A 25,918-nucleotide genomic window follows, 5' to 3' on the forward strand; every position below is an offset into this window, starting at 1 on the left:
ACCGCACTTTAAATAAGTTATGGGGGGTAAAAAAGTGTCATAAACCTCCACCGTACAGCAAATTAAAATATTCCTTGTGAGCACATTCACACGTCTGAGACAGGTCTGCAGCCTGCCCTTCCCCAGAATCCCTTGCTGCAGTGGAAGCACGGTATGCTAAGAGTTAACGGTCAGAGGCAGGCCTGCAGCCTGCCCTTCCCCAGAATCCCTTGCTGCAGTGGAAGCACGGTGTACTAAGACATACTAGTGAGCGGAAGGTGGCAGATCGGGCTGAGACATGGAATGGGACATTTGGCTGTGGCCGCTTTGCCTTGACCAGATCCCCGCCAGTGTTTGGCCACAGGGGGACCCTCCACCGCAGCTGCTCCGCTGCTGGACCCTCCACCACTGACCACTTCTACAAGAAGGTACGTTTTAGGGTAGGGGTTTTAGTGGTTACGGTAGGGGTTAACTTTAGGGGTTTTGGGGTAGGGGGTTAAGGTTTTTAGGGCAGGGATCAGCGTTAGTATTAGGGGATTTTAGGGTAAGGACCAAAGTTAGGGACTTACGTTGCCGGTGAAACACCCACGACCAAATGTCCTAGACGGTCTGAGACGTGAATGTGCTCACAAGTGGTATTTTAATTTTCTTTACATAATTGCATTGTTTGTCATCTGTCTAGTCTGGACAACATAATTTCTGATGTGGCAAATACTGCTTTGAGAATACCTTGCTGAATCGTGTCCCTTGAGTTGTATATTTTCGACCTGCTTGCATTTGACCTGCTTTATGTTGATTTGCTTCATTTTGTTTTGTCATGCTGTTCAGCTTTTGGATTCCAGGAAAACAAAGGTTTGTCTATTCTTCACAATGACTTATTTTGCTAATCCTATGTATGTTTTATTGTCTGCTAGTGCTTGCGCTTAGGTGTTTGTCCATCCTGTAATTGTCCAACTGAAGCCAAAGTCCTGTGCGGAGGGCCTTGCAAAACATTGCTCTGCAGAGTGTTGCAAGTACCACTAGGGCAGGGGCGGGCAACTCCAGTTCTCAAGGGCCACCAACAGGTCAGGTTTTCAGGATATCCCTGCTTCAGCTCAGTCTCCGAGCCACTGATTGAGCCACCTGTGCTGAAGCAGGGATATCCTGAAAACCTGACCTGTTTGTGGCCCTTGAGGATTGGAGTTGCCCACCGCTGCACTACCATCAAAGGACTAATTTTTAGGAAGATAAAGGGGCCTTTAATGTAAGCATTTTTGTAATGATCACATCTCCCTCTAAAATATATATATATATATATATATCTATGTAACATGTAAACATACTGAATAACTTTAGATATATGTGTGCCTTCAATGCTAGAGCTGACTGCACTTACTTATAGTAGTGTTGCAAGTTCCCACCATGTATTATTTTACAGTTGCAACATATGCCCACTACTGATATCTGCTCATACAGCCCTACAGCTATTGAACACTGAGAGGGCCATGTTTAGTAAGCAGTGCTATTCCACAAGACACCTTCCAGCGCCGGAAGACACCTTATTTCCCATTTACTTGTATGGGTTGTACCTTGTCTTTCGGTGTCTGGTGGTATAGCACTGTTTAGTAAATATGGGCCACCATGTTTTTGTACGAATGCAACAAATTTAATTACATTAATTCCAACTGATTTGTAATTCAGTTACAGTAATGTAATATGTTATTGGTATTTATAGGCTATTTGTGAAGCTTTGATTCACTTGTAAAGTTTGTGTCACTGACATGGCCATAAAAATGTTTTGTACATGAGGAATGTTTTTTATTGGATTCTATATGACTTTTTACTATATATGGTTAAAGATATTTGCACATGCTGTCCATAAAACTTCAATCAAACTTACAGTGAAAACAACTTTTTAAAATAGTTTATTGATTGTACAAATATTGGCATTTAAGCCAAATACATCCTAAATTGCATTTCACTTTATTTCTATTTTAGTCCCTCAGAGTTGGAACGTTTTACAACACACTGACGAACAGCTTTAGCGCTGAACAATTTGTGTTGTCTCTTCCATAATTAATATTTCTAATAAACATTAATATTTATTTACTCAATAGCAATGACCCATGTATCAAAATGCTACAGTATCTTATTCATGCCCCACAATCTGCTTTGCCCCTGCATCTTCCTTAAAAATGTTTCAACTTCATTTCATGTTTGGACTCAAACGATGTATGCAACAAAACGGTACTATTTGTTGAAGTACAGTGTATGTCCATGTTGTTGGAGAACTTCAAGTACAATTCACAATTACATTCACTATAGTCGGCTTTTGATATAGTTGTGGTACCTAAATGTTTTACTCGCACTTAGCTTTATATATGAATGAAAATATTTATCAGTACTTATAGAAATGGCATTTCACCTTTGTCATCTTTGTACACTACTGTGTAAATTGTGTGTATGCTTCATTAGAACATTCATATGGTATTTTCCCCCTTTGTTATAGCACCTGCAGTTGACCATCCAGGCCCTCCAAGATGAGCTTCGAACTCAGAGGGACCTTAACCACCTTCTACAACAGGAAAGTGGGAACAGAGGAGTAGAACATTTCACTATAGAGCTCACCGAGGAGAACTTCAGAAGACTTCAGGCGGAACATGACAGACAGGCCAAAGAACTATTCCTTCTCAGAAAAACTCTGGAGGAGATGGAGTTGAGAATTGAAACACAAAAACAGACACTAAGTGCCAGAGATGAGTCGATTAAAAAGCTCCTTGAAATGTTACAAAGTAAAGGTTTGCCCTCAAAGGCAATGGAAGAAGAGAATGAGAAGACTCGCAGAATGGTGGAAGCCGAATCGCAGCTTAACCATTTGGAAGTGATTTTAGACCAAAAGGACAAAGAAAACATTCATCTTAGAGAGGTTAGTAGATATTACTTTTCACGCTTTATATGATAAATATACTGATTTGCATAGTTAATATTACAAATTAAAAAGACAATACCATGTTTTTGGGGGTGTTAAGAAATACCCTGGTAGTTGTCTCAGAGACTCCAAGGTTACAAAGGTTTTTACTCCGTTGAGGGACAGAGCTTTTGGAGGTTGGGTATGAGACAATGAATTTCTCTCCACACCAATCTATGTGACTTCTCCCAAACAGGGACTGAACATAAAGAATCTTACAGTCACTAATCGGTCCGTGTGAAGAAATAAGTTGCTAGATACCTCACTCAGTTCAGACACAAGATCAGTGAATTAAGGTATCATATCGCAGAGCAGATTTTTACACCAAGAAGAGGTGCTGATAGGCATACCCAGCGGGGTAACTAGGTGGGTTTGCACCCAGGCAAGTTCTGCCAACTCAGCAGCTACAATGTACCCTGATATTACTAAAGTAACATTGGCTATTTTTACAGTTTACATCTAACTGCTGTGAACATTGGCAACAAATGATCCCAAACAGGAAAGTGTTGCAAACATCTTGCACTGCTGGGGAATTAAGAGTTGAATAAAACAAAAAACAGTCACTATTATCTACTGTAATTCTACAGAACTGATTTATTTAAAAAAAAACCAACACATGATTTCATATGTTTTGCTGCTTTAAAACATCATCCTAAAAGTATATTATTCTGTGTATTCTGTGGTAATTTGTGTGCTATCCTTCAAGAATTGTTATGTTTCTGGAAGCATGAGATATACACATGCTGCTTTTCTATTGGGGCTCATCCACCCTGTTATATAATCTCATTTTCTTACATGGATGCCATCTGAGAAAACACACAGAGCTTATTTTCCAAATGACCTTAACATTTCTGTCTGGAGTTTGCTTTACACTATATTATTTTACAATGTTCACTTATCTCACTTGTGGTTAAGCTGAATGCTATTACCAAAGACAAACTGCATCTGTAAAAAAATAAGACCTCAAATGTTTCAAATGTAATATACACTGAGAGACTTATGTAAATGAAATATACAATACAGTACGGTAATTGAGATATCTGCCTCTTGACTCCAAAAAATAAAAAAAATAAAAGGATTTCATTCGGCGTGGTTTCTGCAGTATGTGTTTCTAACATTTTGAGGCAAATATTTAAAAAATAAATAAAAAAGAGTGCCTGCTCTTTTTTTTTTTTTTACTTACCTACCAGAAGGAAAAAACCAAATGCACAATCCACAGGCAGGGGTTCTTCTGTAATGTTTGGTTGCTTTTCTGAAAGACCTTTTAGAGTAAATGAACAAATGTAGATGTGAAAAACAGAAAACGGAAAAATAATGAGACCCTTAAAGGAGCAATTCAAGATGGTGATTTTTTTTTCAAACTTGTTATGGATAATTGAAGCAGGGGGTCTCCGTAGCTGAACCCCAGTAATTTCAGCTCTGGGGACCCTCTGCTTCGGGAGATACCTTACCTCCATAGTAGGTGCCGGTAGCTGCCCTGGCTCAGCAAGCAGGACTTTAAAGTTTACCGCTGCCGCGTCACATGGGCCAATAGGAAGCCGCAGTGATGATGTCACGGCTTCCTATTGGTCCGCAGGATGTGAAAAATGTAATATTGTGAACCCTGATAGCCAAGGAAAGCGGCTACCGGCACCTAATTCAGAGGCAAGTATCTCCGGAAGCAGGGGGTCCCTGGAGCTGAAATTAGTGGGGTTCAGTTCTGGAGACCCCCTGCTTCATTGCTATATAAAAAAAATCGCAAACAAATCCGCTGGCTTGGATTCCCGCTTTCAAGCAGCCATTTCCCCTGCTTGTATTTTGTGAGCCCCCTTTTTTTCATGGGTGGGATGTTGAACCTCTGAGTTTCAGATCCTGGAAAGCTGTTGAGTATTTGTTTTTCCCGTTGGACACGTCATCAATGACTTAGGGGGCCGCCGTTTTATGACTCACTGCCAGGGGGTATGAATAGTTATGTACACTGCACATTTATTTTGACAAAGGTCTCAATGGGGACCGAAATATAAACATATATATACAGTGTACACAGTAATTACCAATATGATTTTCTAAAAACTGCTTTTATAACTCCGCTCTGATGATTGCGGCTTGGAAAAGGCAGTGTTGTTCCTTTTGCCGTTGTGTGCAGGGTCTACTTGCTTCCACCATTATTGCAGCTTAAATATGTTGCTAAATTAGATTAAACCTTTAAAGCTGCTGAGCAAGCACTATTCTAAAATTTTTTTTTTAAATAAATCAGTTCTGTACTATGAGAAAATACTTGTGGCATTTAAAAAAAAAGAACTTTTTAATGTATTATAATGCACGAAGTCTTTTTTGTTTCTATAGCAACCATTTACAAAGTCACATCCCCTTTCTCTTCGCAAACAGGCTCTGGCACACCCCTTTTGAGCCCTGCCCTCTCTCTAACAGTTCACCAATTGTATCTAGTGACTGCCTGGTCACATGATCTTCCCCACAGAACTTTGCATCTTTGGTCCTCTTCTGCTGCACTGACAGGCTTTTAGTGAACCCCCGGTCACAGGAGAACGGATCGATCGGCAACTTAGCTAATTACTTATCATTGTGTAGATTGTATTGATGCACATACTAAAGGCCGAGGGGACGGCAGCTTGGACTGCTGCTTTAAAGAATGACTGTCAATAACATACTGTAACTTGCACACATCTGTTAGATCTATCATAACAGTGTATGAGATACATACAATGCTAAAATGGAATATCAAAAGATGCTTTCACGTTGCATCTTGACTGATGATAGGTACAGGTTTTTGTATGGAATAATGAACAGGAATATGTACGGCATTAAGGTTTGGAAAGAATGCAATTGTAAATTTCTGTAACTTTAAACTAGAAATGAGGTTAACATTCTTTCTCCTAATAAAAGCGGGGTGACCACAATATTTCTTACTGAATGTACAAATTAAAACCTACCACATTAAAATATGTAATGTGAGGAAAAGTCTGGGAAAGCTATTTTAATGGTGAATGTGTGCGGTTAAAATCTGGTAATAAAATTAAAAAATCTTTTTTTTTTTTGCGGAGCATTGAATAAAACGTGTTCTCCATAGATAATGGTGACAGTGTAGGATGCCATTGTGCTGTTTAAGTGCAACCTGAAAAATAGAGGATGCAGACTTTTTCCAGATGGAAATGAAGCTGTTCTGCAACATTGGATGGAAAAATAACATATATATATATATATGAAAAGAAAAAGAAGAAAACAGGCGCACACCTAGTGCATTAACGTTATAACAAATGTTTATAGAACATTAAAATCAACAAATGCCCAATCACAAAAGTACTGTTTAAAATAGCAGATATGAGATAGGCTCTCATGTGCCAGAAGTGCCGTCCGATCAGGGTAATGGCGTCCGGTCGCGTCTCTCATCCATGCAGTCAGATACCGGAAGTGACGACTCTCCAATTCGGCGCCTCTGCACAGGAAGTCCCTCCGGGAACCAGCAATAGCCACACCAAGCTCTTTGTGCTAGTAATCCAACACGGGGGAGCAGGAACCAAAATTCTAGCACCAGCAGCAACAGATGGACATGGGCACGTGACGGCTTCTCACAAACCACGCCCTACGCGTTTCGTCATCGATGATAACTTCATCAGGGGGACGAAATGCGTAGGGCGTGGTTTGTGAGAAGCCGTCTTGTGCCCATGTCCATCTGTTGCTGCTGGTGCTAGAATTTTGGTTCCTGCTCCCCCGTGTTGGATTACTAGCACAAAGAACTTGGTGTGGCTATTGCTGGTTCCCGGAGGGACTTCCTGTGCAGAGGCGCCGAATTGGAGAGTCGGCACTTCCGGTATCTGACTGCATGGATGAGAGACGCGAGCGGACGCCATTACCCTGATCGAACGGCACTTCTGGCACATGAGAGCCTATCTCATATCTGCTATTTTAAACAGTACTTTTGTGAGTGGGCATTTGTTGATTTCAATGTTCTATAAACATTTGTTATAACGTTAATGCACTAGGTATGCGCCTGTTTTCTTCTTTTTCTTTTCATAGGTATAACAAGGGAGTAGTGAACCCTTGAAACGGGCTGCAAACACCTGGAGACATTACTTTTTTGGAACAGGACTCTGTTTTTTCAAAGGACTTTTAAACAAGGTTTTTTAGTTTTAATTTTTATTATAAGTTATTATTAAGGTTACACGAGTTTTTATTTCTATTTTTAGATTTTATTAGGATTATGGTGAATTATTGTTGTTGATTGCATTTATGTAAGTATCCTTGATTAATAGGTTCATATTTTAATTAGCTTTTTTCTCACCACCCCGTTGGGTGCATTCACAGGCTTACTCTTCTTCAGCTTTGTATAGGATTATTAGAGGCGCTACTTTGTTGATTTTTGTTTGTCTCTGATATATATATATATATATATATATATATATATATATTGTTCAGATCTCACTGACGGAAGGCTGGGAATGTTACCCTTTTGTCATCACTCTTCTTGGTCTCACATTAATGGAAAATGTTTCATGTATAACCAAATATACTTTGTTATAGTGGATCTCAAAGTGTTACAGAAAACGGAAGTAGCTAATTTGTCTGTGAGTTAGCATAACATTTTGTTTGAACTAAAATTTGTAGAATATCAGTAAGCAATTATGTATGGAAGTTCAACATGTTTGCAATAATTTGTCCACAGTTGATCACATCTTAGGACAGCATTCTCTTAAGAACTCTTACAATATCTGCCAGCTCCTTGTGACCTTGGGCAAGTCACTTTATTTCCCTGTGCCTCAGGCACCAAAAACATTGATTGTAAGTTCCTCTGGGCAGGGAGTGTGTCTGTAAAAAAATTCCTATGTGCTGCGCACCGCGCGCTGTACTGTAATTGTGAAGCGCTTTGAGTCCCATTAATAGAAAAGCGCAATATGGAATAAAGTTGGAATTATTATTATTTAAGAATGCGCTTGTTGGTTCATTAAAAGGTGAACTGTATCTCACCCTACAATGAATTGATACCTCGGGTACACAGTAATTACTTTGAATGAAATATGTATTTGTCAACTCAGCCTTTAACGTAAAGGGATTTATTCTACAAAATATCAGCTAAAGCCCCTAAATCTTCCAGCTTGTGGTAAAATAGTTCTTAGTCTATGAATATGTAGCCGCACTAGAAGAAGTGCAAGCACAAGTAGTTATTCAATAATATATATCATAAACCATACTACATGGAAGCAAATTTAGGCCCATCAAGTTTGCCCATTTTCCTACTTGAACCTTAGATACATTTAATATTTGGCTTTTACTCCTAAAATAATTCTGTCTATCTGAAGTATTTTTTAATACCCTTACAGTCCACCCTGGAACTTTTACAGGAAAGAAATAAGTAAGCAACTCTTCAATCCTATACACGATGCATGGCATGGAAAAGCACTTAAATAATTAGCATAAGCAGATTCATCTGTGAAAAGACCTGGTTTGAAGCTCCTGGTGGCGTGTTAGACTTTACAGTAAAGTGTTTGAGCCATTACCATTACCGTCTACGCCGGCACTCACCGGGGCATTATACCAGTGCGATTCCACAAACAAGAAGCTGGACCTTAAATATTTGTTTTAGCTGTTTATTCTCGCTCCTGGATATGTCTAAGAACCTCTGGCCTTTCATTTGAATTTCCGTTACGTCTCACTTTGTTACCAATATTTATGTTTTCTCAGTGGATGATCTTTTCTTGCTTTTTAAATAAACATTAGATCTTTCTTCATAACTTTGGGTGAACTTAAGGGAATACAGGGGTTTTATCATGTTGAAATCTAGTACAGATGTTCGGTGTTACAACTTTTTTTTTTTAAACACTCTGACCACACATAGTTTGCCCAAAGAACCATCAAGTATTTTTATTATTATTGCTATCAAAGAACTTGCCTAAGGCAGAGACCGCTAAATCTCTAGCTAAGGCACATGTAAAATGTATGTACGTTTTTAGACACAGTTTGAAATTGTTTAGTGATTGCATTTTCTGCAGTTCCTTTTAAGACATTGAAATAATTAAAGTATATATGATATATTATAGTTTGACAGGTTTTGAAAACGGTAATACTTTTGTATTTGAGGAATTCTATTTCGTAATTACTGCATATACCTTGGCAAACTGATGAAGGCCGGTCACAGAACTTGAACAGCCTCAATACATTTATTATAGAGTATTTTTGGAGGTTGCTGATGGAGCAACGTCCTACTTTACTGAACAGATAAAACAGATGCCTAGCAGACTCTGTGTTTACCGTCGGCGCTTTGCACTGGAGCCAGCAGTAATTTACTAAGAAAATGCTTTATCAACACGACATTATTATTTTTTAAAGAAGTTAGTTATTGCCTTACAGATATTTTGGACAGAGTGTTTTTTCTTGTGTTTATTATATCCTATTTTTGTTATATATTTCACTTGGCCAGGTAAAAATATTAATCCTATTATTTGATATGACTTCATCCATTTACCAAATGGAGCCAGGAATCGAACTAAATGTTTTAGAGTTCATTTGGTGTGACTGGGGTCGGAGAAAACTGGAGGTGAATGAAAAAAATCTGTCTTTAGTATGGAAAGGTAGGGAAGCTTATTGATTGCTCTCTTTTTGTCTGTTTTAATCCCTAGCAGGGATTCCCCTGGGATTAAACCTGCTGCATAATATAACATGCAGAGTTTTAACCTGGATTTATATAGTAAATAAAAATAACACTTGTGGTGCATTTGCATGTCTCAGACAGGTCTGCAAGCTTGTCTTTCCCCATTACCGCTTAGCAAACAATGCTTCCACTGCAGCCAGGGATTCTGTGTAATGACATGCAAATTAGCACAGTGTATCACTTTATTTCTTATCCATTTTAACATGGAACCCAATGAGTTTATGCCTGCTGCATTACACAGCTTTTCATCACAGACTGGGTTAAAGAATTGCAGAGCCAGTAACCCTACCCACAGACAGCTGTTTCGACCTTTAAGGGCTTGGGGTAAGGGGTTTAGGGTCTGGGCTTAGAGTAGGGGTTTTAGGGTAGGGGCTTAGTGTAAGGGGTTTACGGTGAGGGTTTAGGATAGGGGGTTTAGTGTAAGGCCTTAGGGTTGGGTGTTTAGGGTGTGGGCATAGGATAGGGGGTTTATGGTGTGGGCTTAGGGTAATGGCTTAGGGTAGGGGTTTACTTTAGGGCTGAAATGGCTGGTGGCAGCAGCTTCGGCTGTGGGGTGAGTCATGATACAGCGCCGGTGGCCATTTGGTCACGGCAAAATGGCCACGACCAAAAGTCCTAGACCGTTATTTGCCCTATACAATTTTCTAATATCTGTCTATGTAACAATGCCACGCTAAGGTCCCCATTGCATGTATTTAATGTGCAGGGATTATAACTTGCCTTCAACTCCATAGTATAAGCCATTCCAACAGTAGGGATATTTACAATATGTCAGGAAATAGCCCTGACATATTTTCCTAGATCTCCCTCTCTCCCGGTTCATTTCTCTGTCCACCGGGTGTACTGCTGTTTTCTGTCTGCTCTGGGGTTCCTCTGTCTGTCTGTCTGTCTCCTTGTTGCTCCTGTTCTTATAGTTTCCTGTTCCTCCCTTGCCTTTGTTTTGTGTCCACACTCCCTCTGCCCTGATCTGTTTAGGTTCCTGTTTTGAGTCCTGTTCATATTAAAGGCCCTTGCTATTAAACTAGATTTCCCCCGTCTGTTTCCTGCTAGCAAGTCCCAGTCCTATTCCTGCTCTCTAGTCTAAGTCCCTGCTCCCTAATCTCAGTTCCTGCTCCCCTGCCTTGCTCCTGCCTTCCTGTTGCCGACCCTGCCTGTGACAACGACGATCCTGCTTGCTGCCTGCCACTGAACCCTGCCGGTGACAACGACGATCCTGCTTGCTGCCTGCCATTGAACCCTGCTTGTGACCACGACGATCCTGCTTGCTGCCTGCCACTGAACCCTGCTTGTGACCTTGATGATCCTGCTTGCTGCCTGCCACTGAACCCTGCTTGTGACCACGATGATCCTGCATGCTGCCTGCCACTGAACCCTGCTTGTGACCACAACGATCCTGCTTGCTGCCTGCCACCGAACCCTGCTTGTGACCTCAACAATCCTTGCCTGCACCACACTGTTCCGGCCACCGAGATCCTACCCCCTCCAGGAGTCTCCCCTTGACACAATACAACTCTACGGTAAGTGTAAGGGATAAGGACCTGAGCCATATGGAAGTGGCCATCCCTTACTTACCCAGATTGTTAATAAAAACTGATATACATTCTAATCCTGTACTTGCCATTTATGCTTTAAATATACTTCTAAGCCTTTTTATTGTCCACCAGCTGATTTCAATAAGTAGTGCCTATTTGTAGGTAGTCATTTCAGATGTGAAACCATGAAACTAGAAAGACTACACATTTATAAACGATTGGAGAGCAGTAAACAAGAATGAGAGGTTTTCAAAGGAGCTACAGTATCCAAGCGGGCAAATGCAATGCTTTTATTTGTTAACATAGGTTTGAAACTGGGGGTCTCTGGAGCTGAACCCCATTTATTTGAGCTCCGGGGAACCCCTGCTTCCAGAGATACTTACCTCCAAAGGGGGTGCCGGTATCACTCTGATTTTTAAAGCACCCGCGTAACTTGGGCCAATAGGAAAGCGCCCCCCCTCCCCCCCAGAGGATGTCATAGCTTCCTGTTGGCCCGCAGGGCGCGGGAGCTAAAAGCGGCCATTATGTGATCCCTGCTAGCGAGCCGGAGTGGCTACCGGCACCTACTATGTAGGTAATTATCTCCGGAAGCAGGGGGGCCCCGGAACTGAAATAAATAGGGTTCAGCTCCAGAAACCCCCTTCTTCAATCCTATGTTTAAAAAAATTGCAAAAACAAATCACCCGCTTGAATGACCTCTTTAGACAAAGTAGCAAAAATACAAACTATTTTTCTGGTAAATTGTCTTTGATTACTATATAGTCAGATTTGTGACACAGGCTGCATGTGTCACATGGATAAGTCAGGGAAACCTTATCCTGCACCGTGCTTTGAATGAAGAAGTATTATTAGCACATTTGTTACCCCCATACTGTGCTTGTGTTTGCCGTGTAAAAGTATTCAGATCATGAACTTCCTCTTTAGCACAGTTCTTCATTACATTACAGTACATTTATTTATTTATAAAATGTTTTACCTGGAAGGAATACATTGAGGGTTACCTCTCGTTTAAAGCAACATGCATCTTTAAAGTGGAATTATGATCTCAGCAGGCCTTGTAAATATAAAAAGCACGCATAATCTGAATTCCCTGGAGTACAGTCATTACTGTAATGAATGCTATGCAGACATGCTTTTTTCATGCCCTGTTGTGTTTCATCCATGGTAATTGGCTACTTCGTTTTTATTGTAGATTTCAAGAATGATAAAAGTTAGTATATTGAAAAGCCCCAAAATTAAAAACAATGGTGTGCGTATGAAGGCTTTTTTTAAATTGTATGATTGCACCATGCTTTCATCTACCTATTATTAGCAGAAAATATTCCATCTATGGGGGAGCAAAGAAGGGTGGGTCGCCGTGTCGGTCCTTTCTTCCGTGTAGTAACAGAGGAGGGAGAGGGAGTAGCGGGTATGATACCTTTTGTTGGACCAGCAAGCAGTTGATACAGTATGTTACAAGGTTTCCAACCACTCAGGGTCAGGGTTACCCGATGAAGGACCCTGAGAGGTTGGAAAGCTTGTAATATATAAACTATTCGTTGGTCCAATAAAAGGTATCATACCCCCTACTCCCGCTCCCTCCTTTGTTACTGCATCTATGGAGGAGAATTACTAAGCTCTGGTAAGGGGTGTTGGAGCTTGATCTCACGTTAGCTGACATTCAAGTCAAGGGCAGTTAACACAATGATCTTGTGTTCTCCAGATACCCCTTATTGTAGCTTAGTGAATCCTGGCCTTATTATGAAAAACATATTTGACACTTTCCATGTATTTCTTCTTTGTCAGACATTTGCAGTGATGCTTTTTGTATACATAAAGTTGATAGCTGTCAAAAAAATGTTTTTTATGGTATACATAAATACTTACTGATATGTCATTTTGTAAACCAAGAAAATGTTTGCGCTCTATCCTAACCTGGCCCATAACTACTCAGTGGGATTATACATCTCATCTAATAATAAGTTGAATTTGAGGTTTCAATTGCATATTTTGGCCAAAGCATGATGAGCTTGGAGCTTGAGTAGGGTGGTCAAAGCCAAACAACGGGAGGGGCGCCAGGCCTCCCAAGTGAACACAATTCCAAATTCGTATTAATGGTAAAATGATATTTGGGATTTGTTCACTTGGGAGCCCGGGAGTCTTCTCTATGTTCGGTTTTGAGCACCCTGCTAATTTTTTTAAAGCAATTATGGTGTAAAAGAAATCTTTTTGGAGCATTCACACTCGGGGTAAATTGTTCTTGTGTTGCTGGAGAGGTAATCGTTGCATTTTTTACATTTAATATAAAATATACATGCACTAATTTCCCCTCTGATGTATTATGGACAGTATCGTTGATATATATATTTTTTAAAGAAATAAAATTTCTGATTTGATCCAGATTTTATTTGCTCCATTTGCACTTGATTTACTGAAATCGCTTTAGTCAATTCAGATTGTATTATCCACGTGTGGGAACCTACATTAGGGAGAATGTAAAAGTTGAGGCTCAGTTTAGGGTCTTAGCCAATCTGGGTTTGACATGGCGTGTAACTTTATCATGCTTTTGTCAAAATCTGCTAAGAAAACCTCAAATTTAACTCATTAATAGATAGTATTTATATTATTACACTGGGTGTTTTTGAGCCAGATTAGGACAGAGTGCAGAAATGATCTTTGTTTACATGATTTTTGTGGCCCAAATGTTTTCCTTGCAGCAGTTCTGCTAGCACCTAAAATAGATGCTGATAAAATACACAAAATGTGTGATGTATATGTATATGTGTGTATATATATATAATAAAAAAATTGTATTGTTAGCGTCTAGGAGTGTATTGCAATACAATTAATAAATCCCAATGTATTGAGGGTACACAGTGCTAATATTATTATATAATCAAAAATACAAATGATTAATTTAATTGTTAACTAATAATGAACCTATATTAATGAAAACTAGATGAAGAAAGCTATTAATTAAAATAACTGCTGCTAAGCTTATACAACATATAACAATACCAATATTAAAAAGTATAAAAAATAAATAAAAGTCCAAAAACCCGTAACAAAAAGTCCAATTTTCACTTTGACCCCAATGGGTCAACCGTGATAGATCCTTTGGATACTGGCAGCCTTCTTCATGGGTACAACTACCTCCCTTCATGTGACCTGTATAGAAAACAAGGAAGAAAAACCGCCCGATCCCAGGTGTAATACCAGCAAGTAAAATGTAATAGTTTTAGACAGTAACAATTTAAAACTCACAAACAACCGTGAATTGAATGCGGTGTCTGAGTAAACTCATATAGATATATATATACCTATCTATCTCCCCTGATGAAATCAGCATGGTCTGATGAAACGCGTAGGGTCACGTGTTGCTATGTGCTATTTGTGAACAATGTTACTCACAACGCCGGAGAGAGGGAGGCTGCTATCTGTCCTAGGACCATTGGGAACTTGAAACTAGGAACTCTTTTTTTCTACTATCACGGGTTGCCGGAGGATTTCCTAAAGGGTGACGCCGACAGAAAAGATTCCAAAGGAGGATATCCCACGACGGATTCGGCAGAGCAGTGTCCTGGAAAGCATGTTGGGGTATGAGTTTACTCAGACATCGCATTCAATTCACGGTTGTTTGTGAGTTTTAAATTGTTATTGTCCAAAACTATTAAATTTCTCTCGCTGGTATTACACTAGGATCGGGTGCTTTTTCTTCCGTGTTTCTCTCTGTGTGTCTCTGTGTGTCTGTCTCTCTCTCTCTCTCTCTCTCTCTCTCTCTCTCTCTCTCTCTCTCTCTCTCTCTCTCTCTCTCTCTCTATATATATATATATACAGTGGTTGACAAATCACCAAAAAATTACTCGCCACACAAAAAAATCTACTCGCCACCTAGTACCAAACGTGTGCTGCTTGGGCCAATATTTACTCGCCCGGGGGTTAAATCCACTCGCCCGGGGCGAGCAAATGTATAGGTTTGTCGAACACTGTATATATATATATATATATATATATATATATATATATATATATAGTGTATGTATGTATATGTGTCACCAATTTGTTGTATTTTGTAATATGTACTATTTTATAAAGTCCTGCAAAGCTTTGCTAATCTTTATTTGTTACAGGCTGCTGTAGCACTAAAGAAGTTAGTATAATGATGATGCAGAGCAGTACATTATGACAGACATAATTCTATTTTGAGATGGATAGAAGTTTTTTTCCTTTCTTAATCTTTTCATTGCCATAATGACATATCTGGTACGCCAGTGGCCCTGTTACTTTCCAAGGGCGGATCGGACAGATCAAAGACTGAGCCACTGATTGAGCCACCTGTGCTGAAGCAGGGATATCCTTACAACCTGACCTGTTGGTGGCGCTTAAGGACTGGAGTTGGCCGCCCCTGTCTTACAACCTCTTAAATTCCAACATCTGTATTGCATGAAAAAATTAGGAAGAGGAAAGTGCTGCCTGAGGGAGAGCAACAGACGTGATTGACAGCATCAGTTCTTGGGAACAAACCCTTTCCAGTGAGTAATATAATTCCAAGGATGTTTATGTATTAATAAGGACGGCGTGCTGATGATCCCAAAACTGCTACATTTTTTACATTCTCCATGAAGATATCCATGAGAGTTGGCTAATGTGTGATTGGTTATCAATAACCCTAATGCTTATTTACTGGCTGATCAAGAAAAAAATAGCATAAACAGCAGATCATAAGCAACAGGTAACTTCCCCAGTAAGTATGTCGGGAACATGCCCTGCTGATTTGTATCGCTTTTTTTTTTACAGGCAAATTTAATTGTACTGTGGCTAGTAAATATCTTTATAAAGTTCAACATTCATGAATGATATTCATGTTATATGATCTTATTCGTGTTCCAATGTGTTGGAGAAATGCTTGGCATTCTTTCCTTGTTTTGTAGGGTGCTTATACTTAATATTACCTGACTAGGTGATGTAAAATAGGACAAGGTATGTAAACGGCCCCAGCAGATTCCTGCTATAGCTTCATAACCCTTTTCAATGCTCGATGGAACTGATGTTTATCGTTTCTCAGGCCCCTTCTGTAGAAAAGTGGTCAGTGAAAGATTAACGAAGTCCAGAGGGATCTACGTTACATTTGTTTGCAGTGTTTTAGGCACAGGATTGATTGCAGATTGTTGAAAGTCAATGTACAAGAATGTAACATTTTATTTCCCCCTGAATATGTTTGCTGGAACGAGCACAATTGGTGACTTAAACACAGGCCCAGACACTGAGACTAAGGTTCAAAAACAGCCAAATTAGTTGGATTTGGATTTGTGGCAGACACTTATGTGGTTATTACTCATTTAACCACTGGATTCTTGTAGGTCTGTTCTAAAGTGGTTATGAGACCAAATTCTCATCTTGATGAGCAATAGCTTAAATTGCAAATGTCAGAAGAGACTTGAGGTTTGACACCTGCTGTGGACAGCAACTTTTGATTAGATGCAGCTGGTTGTTGGCTATGCGTACTGTGCAGAAGTATTGCTTCGTTATATTGCAAAAGGCCATGTTTACCAAACCGTGCTATGCCATAAACACGCTTGAGTGGGTCATAAGGCGTCTTGCGCCACAACGTGCCTTTTATGGCATAGCACCGCTGAGTAATAATGGCCCTTAATATGTTATCAAATCAAGATTGCTCTTATGCTTGTGGTAAGTGTTGACTTCCACCCACAAATGGGTACAGGCAAAAGTATATGTAACTTTAGGCAGAACACTATATTTATTAAAGGTTGTTATAGCATGAGACCGGGCACAGAGCTCACGGTCCCGGGAGGTGTGTTCTGGAATAACGCTGCTTAGAATTAGAAGGTATTGTCTTCCTGGCAATGATTCGTAGAGCCTCCAAGAGAAAAGTATGTTACATTTTGGAAGACACACATCCAGAAGCTTTATCCTATCGGCAGGGAGTGTGCCTGCATCTTCTTTCACACCTGCACTGCTTTTACCTTATTTACATTCATTTTGTTGGACAAATGCTGTGCATATTTTGATTTTTGTTTTGTAGGATTAAAGCTGCAGACCAAGCATTATCCTACATGTGTTTTTTTTAAATAAAACAGTTCTGTACTATGAGAAAATACTTGTAGCATTTGTTTTTTTGTTTTTAAACAATTTTTAAAGACATTTTTAATGTATTCTAATGTAGCAAGCATTTTTGTTTTTATAGAAACAATTTACAAAGTCACACCCCCTTCCGGTCCTGAGACAGACGGGCTCTGGCTCTTGAGCCCTGTCCTCTTTCTAGCAGTGCACCAATTGTATCTAGTAACTGCCAGGTCACATGATCTTCCACACAGAACTTTGCATCGTGGGTACTGTTTTGCAACAATAACTGAATGAAATAACCCCGAGCAAAGCGATCGATTACAGGAGAACGGATCGATCTGCAGCTTAGCTAATCACTTGTCAATGTGCAGATTGTATTGATGCACATATTGAATGGGGACAAAAAAGCTTTAATATTACCAGACTAAGGGCCCTACTGACTGTGCTATGAAGCTATCTCTCCCTTGTTCAGCAAGATAACATCTTCCTGAGCAAGATAGTTTCACTACATTGAATAGGGACCTAGGAGACCATTCACGTAGAGATTTCTACTTTACCGAGACTGAAAATTAGTTGCAGTCGCTAACAATAGTTGGCTAATGCTGGGCTATTTAAATGACATATGGGAGGAATGTGAACTGTTTCTGTTCACTAGGTGGCAGGCTTGAACGTTTTTTACATTGTATTAATCATTTTTGAAGAATCTAAATTTTCCAATGTTATAGCAGTTTATGCCTTTAAATACCCCTTACGTTCATGTACATGTTTGTGCATATGCATGGTTTGTAATATTAGTATTATGTATTATTGATATTATTATTATTATTATTATTAAATAGAAATAATTGTAAAATCAGAATTTCCTCTTTCTATGTAGTAGAGGACCCATATATGTATATAGAGTCACCTATACTACACAGGGGTAAAATACCTGTAAACACACCTTCTACATATGGGAAAGAAGCTAATTTCAATATGCTTTCTCTGTCTCTCTTTCTCTCCTTCCCAGGGTGAGCCCTATTTCAGTATCTGGATGGGAGTAGCCCCAGTTTTAGGTAGGACGTGGACAATGTAACGTTATTTCCTGATGGAAACCATAACAGAGCTCAGTTAATAGGGGTTGAGTATCTTTTAGCCTGGTTATCACTAAGGCCTTGATTATACCAAGTGCTGCAGGGCGGCAGCGCTATTCTGTGATGTCACCCAGCGCTCCCGCTGAGCAACTTCTTGATTATACCGGGGAGAGAGAGTAGGGGAGGCTTGGAGGCGTGGCGGAGGCGTGGCCGTGAGCGGTTCGCCCTCATTGGCTGAACCGCTCACGTGACACGGCCGTCGCAAGAAAGAACAAATTTCTCAGTCTTTTCCCCAGCCTTCCACTTTGCAGTACGGCGCGCCTCGACCGTCGCAAGCGGTGTGAGCAGTTTCATCGGATTTATGCAACTTGTTTTGGCGCCGCTACATGCGATGCCGCGCGCGTTTTTGGGTATAATCACGGTCTTATGGGTGTGAAACACAATGTTACTGTTACAGGAGTAAATCCTGTCGTGTAGTTTGGGTTTAGTGAATACAGCGTTATGATTAGCGGCCGTTAAATTAGGTTAACGTTATGCAGGGCTTTTTTTGTGACGGCACTGTGTGTGCGAACGCGTATATTTTTGCTTGCAAGGTAGCTCTAGGAGAATGTTTTAGCGTTAGAATGGAGTATCTTCAGATGTTCGCAGGGCCTCTTTATAGCTGTCCTTACAGCATTCAGAGCCTTTTGATATCTTGAAAGGAAGGTGTCTTAAGAACCTTGTAGACCAGGGGTGACCAACTCCAGTCCTAAGGGCCATCAACAGGCCAGGTATTAGGGATATCCCTGCTTCAGCACAGGTGTTTCAGTCATTCTGACCGAGCCACTGATTGAGCCACCTGTGCTGAAGCATGGATATCCTTAAAACCTGACGGTGGCCCTTGAGGAGTGGAGTTGGCTACACCTGTTGTAGACTATGGGCACTGTATTAGTTGGGGGACACAACCCCAGAAAATAAATAGATATTATTTAGTCGTTTTGTATCTGTTCTCATTGGCATTTCACAAGATTCCATATTTAAAAGTTGCTGACTTTGGCTCTGGCTCTCTGTTTAGTTCCTGTGTCTCTGGGTATTTCAAAGCCCTGTGTGTGTGTGATACCCTCCGTCATCCGTCACGGAGCGGTCACGGGATTGCTTTGGAGAAGGGTTCATGTGATGGCAAGTGACAGTGGCACTCAAAGGGTTAACATGGCGTTCCCTGGTAACTCATGTTGATACTGCTACCTACCAGGAACGGCAGTGTGTGTCACTACTACCTACCAGGAACGGCAATGTGTGTCACTACTACCTACCAGGAACGGCAGTGTGTGTCACTACTACCTACCAGGAACGGCAATGTGTGTCACTACTACCTACCAGGAACGGCAATGTGTGTCACTACTACCTACCAGGAACGGCAGTGTGTGTCACTACTACATACCAGGAACTGCAGTGTGTGTCACTACTACCTACCAGGAACGGCAATGTGTGTCACTACTACCTACCAGGAACGGCAATGTGTGTCACTACTACCTACCAGGAACGGCAGTGTGTGTCACTACTACATACCAGAAACTGCAGTGTGTGTCACTACTACATACCAGGAACTGCAGTGTGTGTCACTACTACCTACCAGGAACGGCAGTGTGTGTCACTACTACATACCAGGAACTGCAGTGTGTGTCACTACTACATACCAGGAACTGCAGTGTGTGTCACTACTACATACCAGGAACTGCAGTGTGTGTCACTACTACATACCAGGAACTGCAGTGTGTGTCACTACTACCTACCAGGAACTGCAGTGTGTGTCACTACTACCTACCAGGAACTGCAGTGTGCGTCACTACTACCTACCAGGAACTGCAGTGTGTGTCACTACTACCTACCAGGAACTGGAGTGTGTGTCACTACTACATACCAGGAACGGCAGTGTGTGTCACTACTACCTTCCAGGAACTGTAGTGTGTGTCACTACTACCTACCAGGAACCTCAGTGTGTGTCACTACTACCTACCAGGAACAGCAGTGTGTGTCACTACTACATACCCGGAACTGCAGTGTGTGTCACTACTACCTACCAGGAACTGCAGTGTGTGTCACTACTACATACCAGGAACTGTAGTGTGTGTCACTACTACCTACAAGGAACTGTAGTGTGTGTCACTACTACCTACCAGGAACTGTAGTGTATGTCACTACTACCTACCAGGAACTGTAGTGTGTGTCACTACTACCTACCTACCAGGAACTGCAGTGTGTGTCACTACTACCTACCAGGAACTGCAGTGTGTGTCACTACCAGGATGTTATCAAATCTTTTCTCTAGGTGCAGAGGTCCCCAACTCAGTCCTCAACAGTGCAGCTTTTAAGTATACCACTGCTTCAGCACAGGTGGTGCAGACTGAGCTACTGATTGAGCCACCTGTGCTGAAGCAGGGATATTCTGAAAATCTGACTTGTTGGTGGCCCTTGAGGACTGGAGTTGGCCACCCATGTAATATACCAACATCTATTGGTAATCCCTTTAATGTTGAAAAGACGTACAGTATTTCACACGTCTCTACAATGCTTTGCAAGCTGCGTCGTGTGCTCCAAGTGTTAAAACAGTTTCATGGCTGGGAAATGTCACTTCATTTAGTTTCCAGGCTGAACTTCCACTTTCTTTTTTTCTCTTTAAGCAGCAGTTCATCTTTAGTTATTTTGCTTGGACACTTCTGCACATTAGCCTTGTTGAAAAATGATATACATTTTTTACTGGCACTTTTTGTGTTTCAAATGTGCTAGCTTTTTTTTAAATATATAATTTATTTTAGCCTTGGGCTGATCTTTGACCCAAATGCAAATTCCAATTACAGGGCAGCTTAAGGTCTTACAGTACATGTTTTTTTTCTTCATTGGATACAGGGTGGGGTAAGGTTATGATTTAAATTAAGTACCTCTTTAAAATCCTTTCAGTTTTTTTGGTTTGCTTTTTTCTTAATCAAAAGTATTAGTGTCTGAATTAATGGTATTTATAAAGGTTCTACTGTGTTAGATAGATATATAAATATATCTCCAGCTCTGTGATGAGCAAATATATATTTCTATATAGAAATATATCTATAAACTATGAATTATTAACCTTGTCAGGGGAGGATTCATAACAGATCATTAATAGAATACTTCTGAGCAGGTAGTATCACAGTTACTGTGCATAGGTTGGTACAGGATTTTGTAGAAAGCAAAGCTAGAACAGAACCAGCTAAAGTCAGACTTGTGAACAGATGAGCCAAATGAAAACCAAACTGCCAGTATTGCTCCTAGTTTCCAAATCCAGATTTTTTGGCTTGATTGCCACATCCCCTTATTAGCTTGGCAGTATTTCTGAAGCACCTTTTCTATACCGGGGATTTACAGTGCTGGACTTTGTCTTTCATACAGGAAGCCCCTCCAGGCTTCGGTAATGTGCAAAACAAATCCTGGAAAATAAATAACCCAGCTCTGTGCTGGATATATTTCAGTTTAACATGAATAGAAGCCATGTTTTTGCAACTAATTATTAAAGCATAGATACCACATATGTGTTCATCCACCACATGTATGCACCGCCTCCATGTTGCATGCTGTCCATGTGTTAAGGAAGTCGGTTTTTACATATGCTCTTTATTAATGGTATTTATTAATGTCGCAGTCATTTAAATAGATCACTCGAGAAATGAGCTTCTGTGCAAATACCGAATAGCAATAACACAGGTACAAAATATTGTATGCCATAAAAGAAAACCCCTTTTTATTCTTCCTTTCTTTATGCTATCGGAATATTTGCTCATACTTTGTAAGGTTCCTGTGGGTTTAAGTAATTGCTGCTATTTTTACTTTGCTGTGCATTAGATTTCTAATATATGATTCTGTGAGCAACTAAAAGTTGTGCACCTTCAAAAGAGTTTAAAAAAAGAAATACAAAACGGTGCGTTTTGGGCTACGCCATGTCTACCAATGTCAGTAAATGTTTCTTCTTCTATCACAACATTTAATAAAATAGCTATTATGAATCACATTTTTTCCTCGCAGACTAAACAATGGTTTTATTTGTGCTCAATTTAAGGTCAGCAACTCTTAATAGGAAAAAGATCTGAAAAGCCTTAAGGCTAAAGATTGGAAGCATTTTACTAATACCCTAAATCCTGACAGAGATTAGTTACTTTACAAGTTTCAGTTAATGTTCCGTTAAATAAGCTTCTCCTCATGTTGAGGACTGGTTTTCATGCAGCCCTTGATGTTTTTGGCTCGTAGCTTAGGTTTCATTCAGAACGGCAGTATCTTGACTGAAACTTCAGAAATATCACCGCTTGCTGTAATGAGAGATCTGGGAGCTTGGCTGTAACGGCCAACATATCTCTGAGCAATGTAAATGGTTCATGCACTGGGTATGGGCACAGGTGTATTACAATGTTTTCTTTTTACACATTGGGTGCAATGATACCCAACTACCTACATAATCAACATTTTCTACAAAGTTCTGTTTGGCTGGTGTCCGGCATGTTTGGGATCTGTTTTCGAACAGCACACTTGCATGTTTTGGAGGCGTATTGTACAGGTTCTGAAGCTAAAATAATTGGAACACAGAAAAGAAAGGGGGAGCACAGGTTGAGGGATAATGGAAGATATTAGTGACCTCTGCCAGGTGCCCAATGGGGTATATCGATACCCAAATGGATTTCCTGCCTGAAGTGTAGTAGGGGGATGGTGATGTAAAATAGTATAATGGTGATAAAAATGTCACTTACACGGCCTTGTGCAAGTGCTAGTGCATCAAGGTGTCTTTTGTTCCTCCTTCTTCCTTCCGATGTAGATCTCCTTCTGTTCTTCTTGCGGTCGTCCCTCTTTGGTTTAAGGGGTTTCCTCCTTGTTCTTACTTCGGTCTCTTTTTGCTCTGGATCGAGGTGTTCCTCTCACAAAAAAGAAGTCAGTTAGATCAAAGCAATTGTAAAGCATATATAATGTGTATAATTAAGGCCAAAGTTGCTTGGAAGGAGATGGAGAAACTATGAAATGAGCAGAAACGACTGCAAACACTCACACGGGCTAGTATGAGTATGATCCTATAGCGGTAACTTTTATCTCTCTGCCTCTCTTCTCCCTTCTCAGTTTTTGTAAATTTGGTGTTGGGGTATAAGACTCCTTGATGAAGATCTAAATGCCCAGGTCTCTCCCCCAGAAGGCCAACAGATCAATTAGATACAGATGAATGACATGCTGCAATCTGAGAAAGCCTTAGGTGGGAAGGGTGGGGGATGGGACAATGAGAATATAAATATAAATTTAACAGTCACAAGTACTAGTGTGAATGCACACTCGTAAAGGTGTCTTTTCCTCCCTTGTAGGTCTTTTCTGCGCTCCAGTGTCCCCTCTGTGGCTAAGTGCTGAACAGAACTGGGATTCTCCTCCGTGCATGGGTATGAATGAAAGCCGATATCCACACTTGTGCTGTGATATTCATTTTATTTTAATAAATTGTACTAAAAAAATATAAAAATAGCACTTACATCAAGAAAGAACTAAAAGCATAAAGGGTGGCAGCCAGTCCTAACGTAATCGTAGGTGTCTCGTTGTGTGTAGCTGTCTGCTTCCGCGTCGGGTGCAGTGCTACAACTTCACCGTCTGACTACTAGACGGTGGCTGAAAAGGTCCAAAAATCTTATAAAGTAGAGCAACGCGTTTCGCCCTTTAGTGGGCTTCCTCAGGCTCCGTAGTTCTGTGCTAATAAGATATATACAGTGGCTGTTGATTTTGCATATAATTAGCTTTGTGGATATGTGTTAATCTCCAGGGAAAACAGCGGGTTATTAATGATTTTGATAACGTCCCATTATTAGCACTCAGATAACGGACCTCGTTGGATCTGGGTCTAAGAAGCGAACCCCTGTCTTTTTGGATAGGCACACACTAGATAAGACTGAAAGATGAATTCCAGAGGAAGCAATGATGAGGAGGAAGCAACATAATGAGCATCGAATGTGTAGAGTGTTCCAAAAATATCAGATTCAGGACCCAAGTAACAGCTCAGAATTGTACTATCTGCAATTTTAATCTTTTAGTTTTCATATGATGAACAGACTAAAAAGAATCTTTGTGAAGGAATGTTATCCTCAGAGGGTTGGAGTGTGAGCTTTGAGAAATCCAGTGGCATTTGTGGTTAGTATGTAAATATTTCCGTTTCAAAGACCTGTTTGGCTGATGCCCACCTGCTATGAGTTTTATGCATATGAAGTGACAATGCCAAGTAACGGGACTGCCAAGCAGAGAGGTAGAGCGCAAGGCTGGATAATTAGAAATGTAGGCGGCAAATGATATAATGGTGGTCCATTATACAAACATGATTATGCATTCCTGTGTCAATATGCTAAACTAAAAAGCTATCCTAGCCATGTCCCCCCTATTCATCATGTGGCTGAGCTTACTGATCATATAATGAAAAACATTTTATATGAACAGTAACTTCGTTATGATTTGCCTACTTCTAACAAACTCTGTTCTCCTAATTAAGTGTGTCTTTAATTTATGACCAGTAGACAAGGGGAGATTTCTTATGGTATAAATGGATGGAAGGAATGCATTTGCTTTCTCCCAATTAATCATTTTGCATAACCATTCCTATGTAATAAGCACAATATATTATGTTTACAGCCACTTTAATAATGTTGTGTTTTTTTTCTTTATTATACAGCTTATTGTCTGCTAGTTTTAATATCCATTTGGCAGGATGATAAAGCATGTAGTAATTATATTTTATATACTATTAACGCAATATAATGCTTAACAGAAGAGAAAGAGGGGAGTAATGCTTTTTCTTTTAGTTGAGGAAACGTGTCCTGACCTAAATAACCACCAGTAGTAAAGGCCTTCAATTGTTCTATTTATAAGGATGAAGCATACTCTTGGTAAGGAGTTCTCGGCATAGTAATTTCGGAGTAAGTTTGGACCGGCCCAAGTGGAAGGTTACCTGCGCATTCCTGATCATATAGGTATTGAGGAAGTGTGCAATACATAATAGTGGCTTGCTAACTCAGGAGCCCAACGTGTATGCCTTAATGACTCACTCGACACGTGGTGGACCATTATTACCCCCATGCAAGAGACTGCCAATGTATCCTTTTACTATGGGTAACAAGTAGAAGTACCTCCCCAGCGTAGGAGTGAGAGCTACCGGGGGACCAAGTCCATAGTGATATTATTTGCTACGAGTTTATGTCAATGTCTCTGAAGTGTTATTGACGGCTGTCAAAGAAAACACCTTTTTGTTTATAAAAGTTCTTGCCGCCCATCCTCGTCATATTCAAGCATCTACGTACCCAGCACCCTGCAAAGGCCTGAGAGACTGAGCACTGTCAATGTATATCGTCCAATCAGATGTGACTTCCTTTAGAGCCGGGTATGGAGGGTTACATGTATATGGGCCAATTCTTTAGTCTTATCTGGACCATTGTAATGACGACTCTGTCTAAAATGAAGAGTGGCTGTTACCTTTCGTTGTTGAAGAGTCAGCAACACGTAGTCAACTCTGGTCTCTGGCACTGAAGCAGCATTTAGTGATGATCTATAGCAGACTGTAGCTTTCATGTACTTTTACGCTCTCATATGAAGAGTCAAAAGATACTGTACGTCAAGTTTCATCAATCTATTTTGGAATGCAGGATCTTTTTGTTCTCATGCTAGCTTC

At 40.3% G+C, this 25,918-nt stretch overlaps 1 protein-coding gene across 19 annotated transcripts in view; it reads left to right on the forward strand.

Annotated features, from left to right (window-relative positions):
- The window catches only part of ERC2 (ELKS/RAB6-interacting/CAST family member 2), a 608,533-nt gene that overhangs the window by 43,040 nt on the left and 539,575 nt on the right, over positions 1–25,918 (forward strand). For 10 of the 19 annotated variants that reach the window (XM_075574848.1, XM_075574849.1, XM_075574847.1 and 7 more), the window contains 2 exons: positions 808–831; positions 2,468–2,884. The exons of 2 other annotated variants lie outside the window; for them this stretch is intronic. In XM_075574848.1, coding sequence (XP_075430963.1) covers positions 808–831; positions 2,468–2,884 — 441 coding nt within the window. The remainder of the gene's footprint in view (positions 1–807; positions 832–2,467; positions 2,885–25,918) is intronic. 7 more of the 19 variants (XM_075574850.1, XM_075574854.1, XM_075574856.1 and 4 more) reach the window with 1 other exon arrangement.

This window comes from Ascaphus truei, chromosome 17 (assembly GCF_040206685.1).
Source record: "Ascaphus truei isolate aAscTru1 chromosome 17, aAscTru1.hap1, whole genome shotgun sequence".
In the NCBI taxonomy this organism is placed as follows: Eukaryota; Metazoa; Chordata; class Amphibia; order Anura; family Ascaphidae; genus Ascaphus; species Ascaphus truei.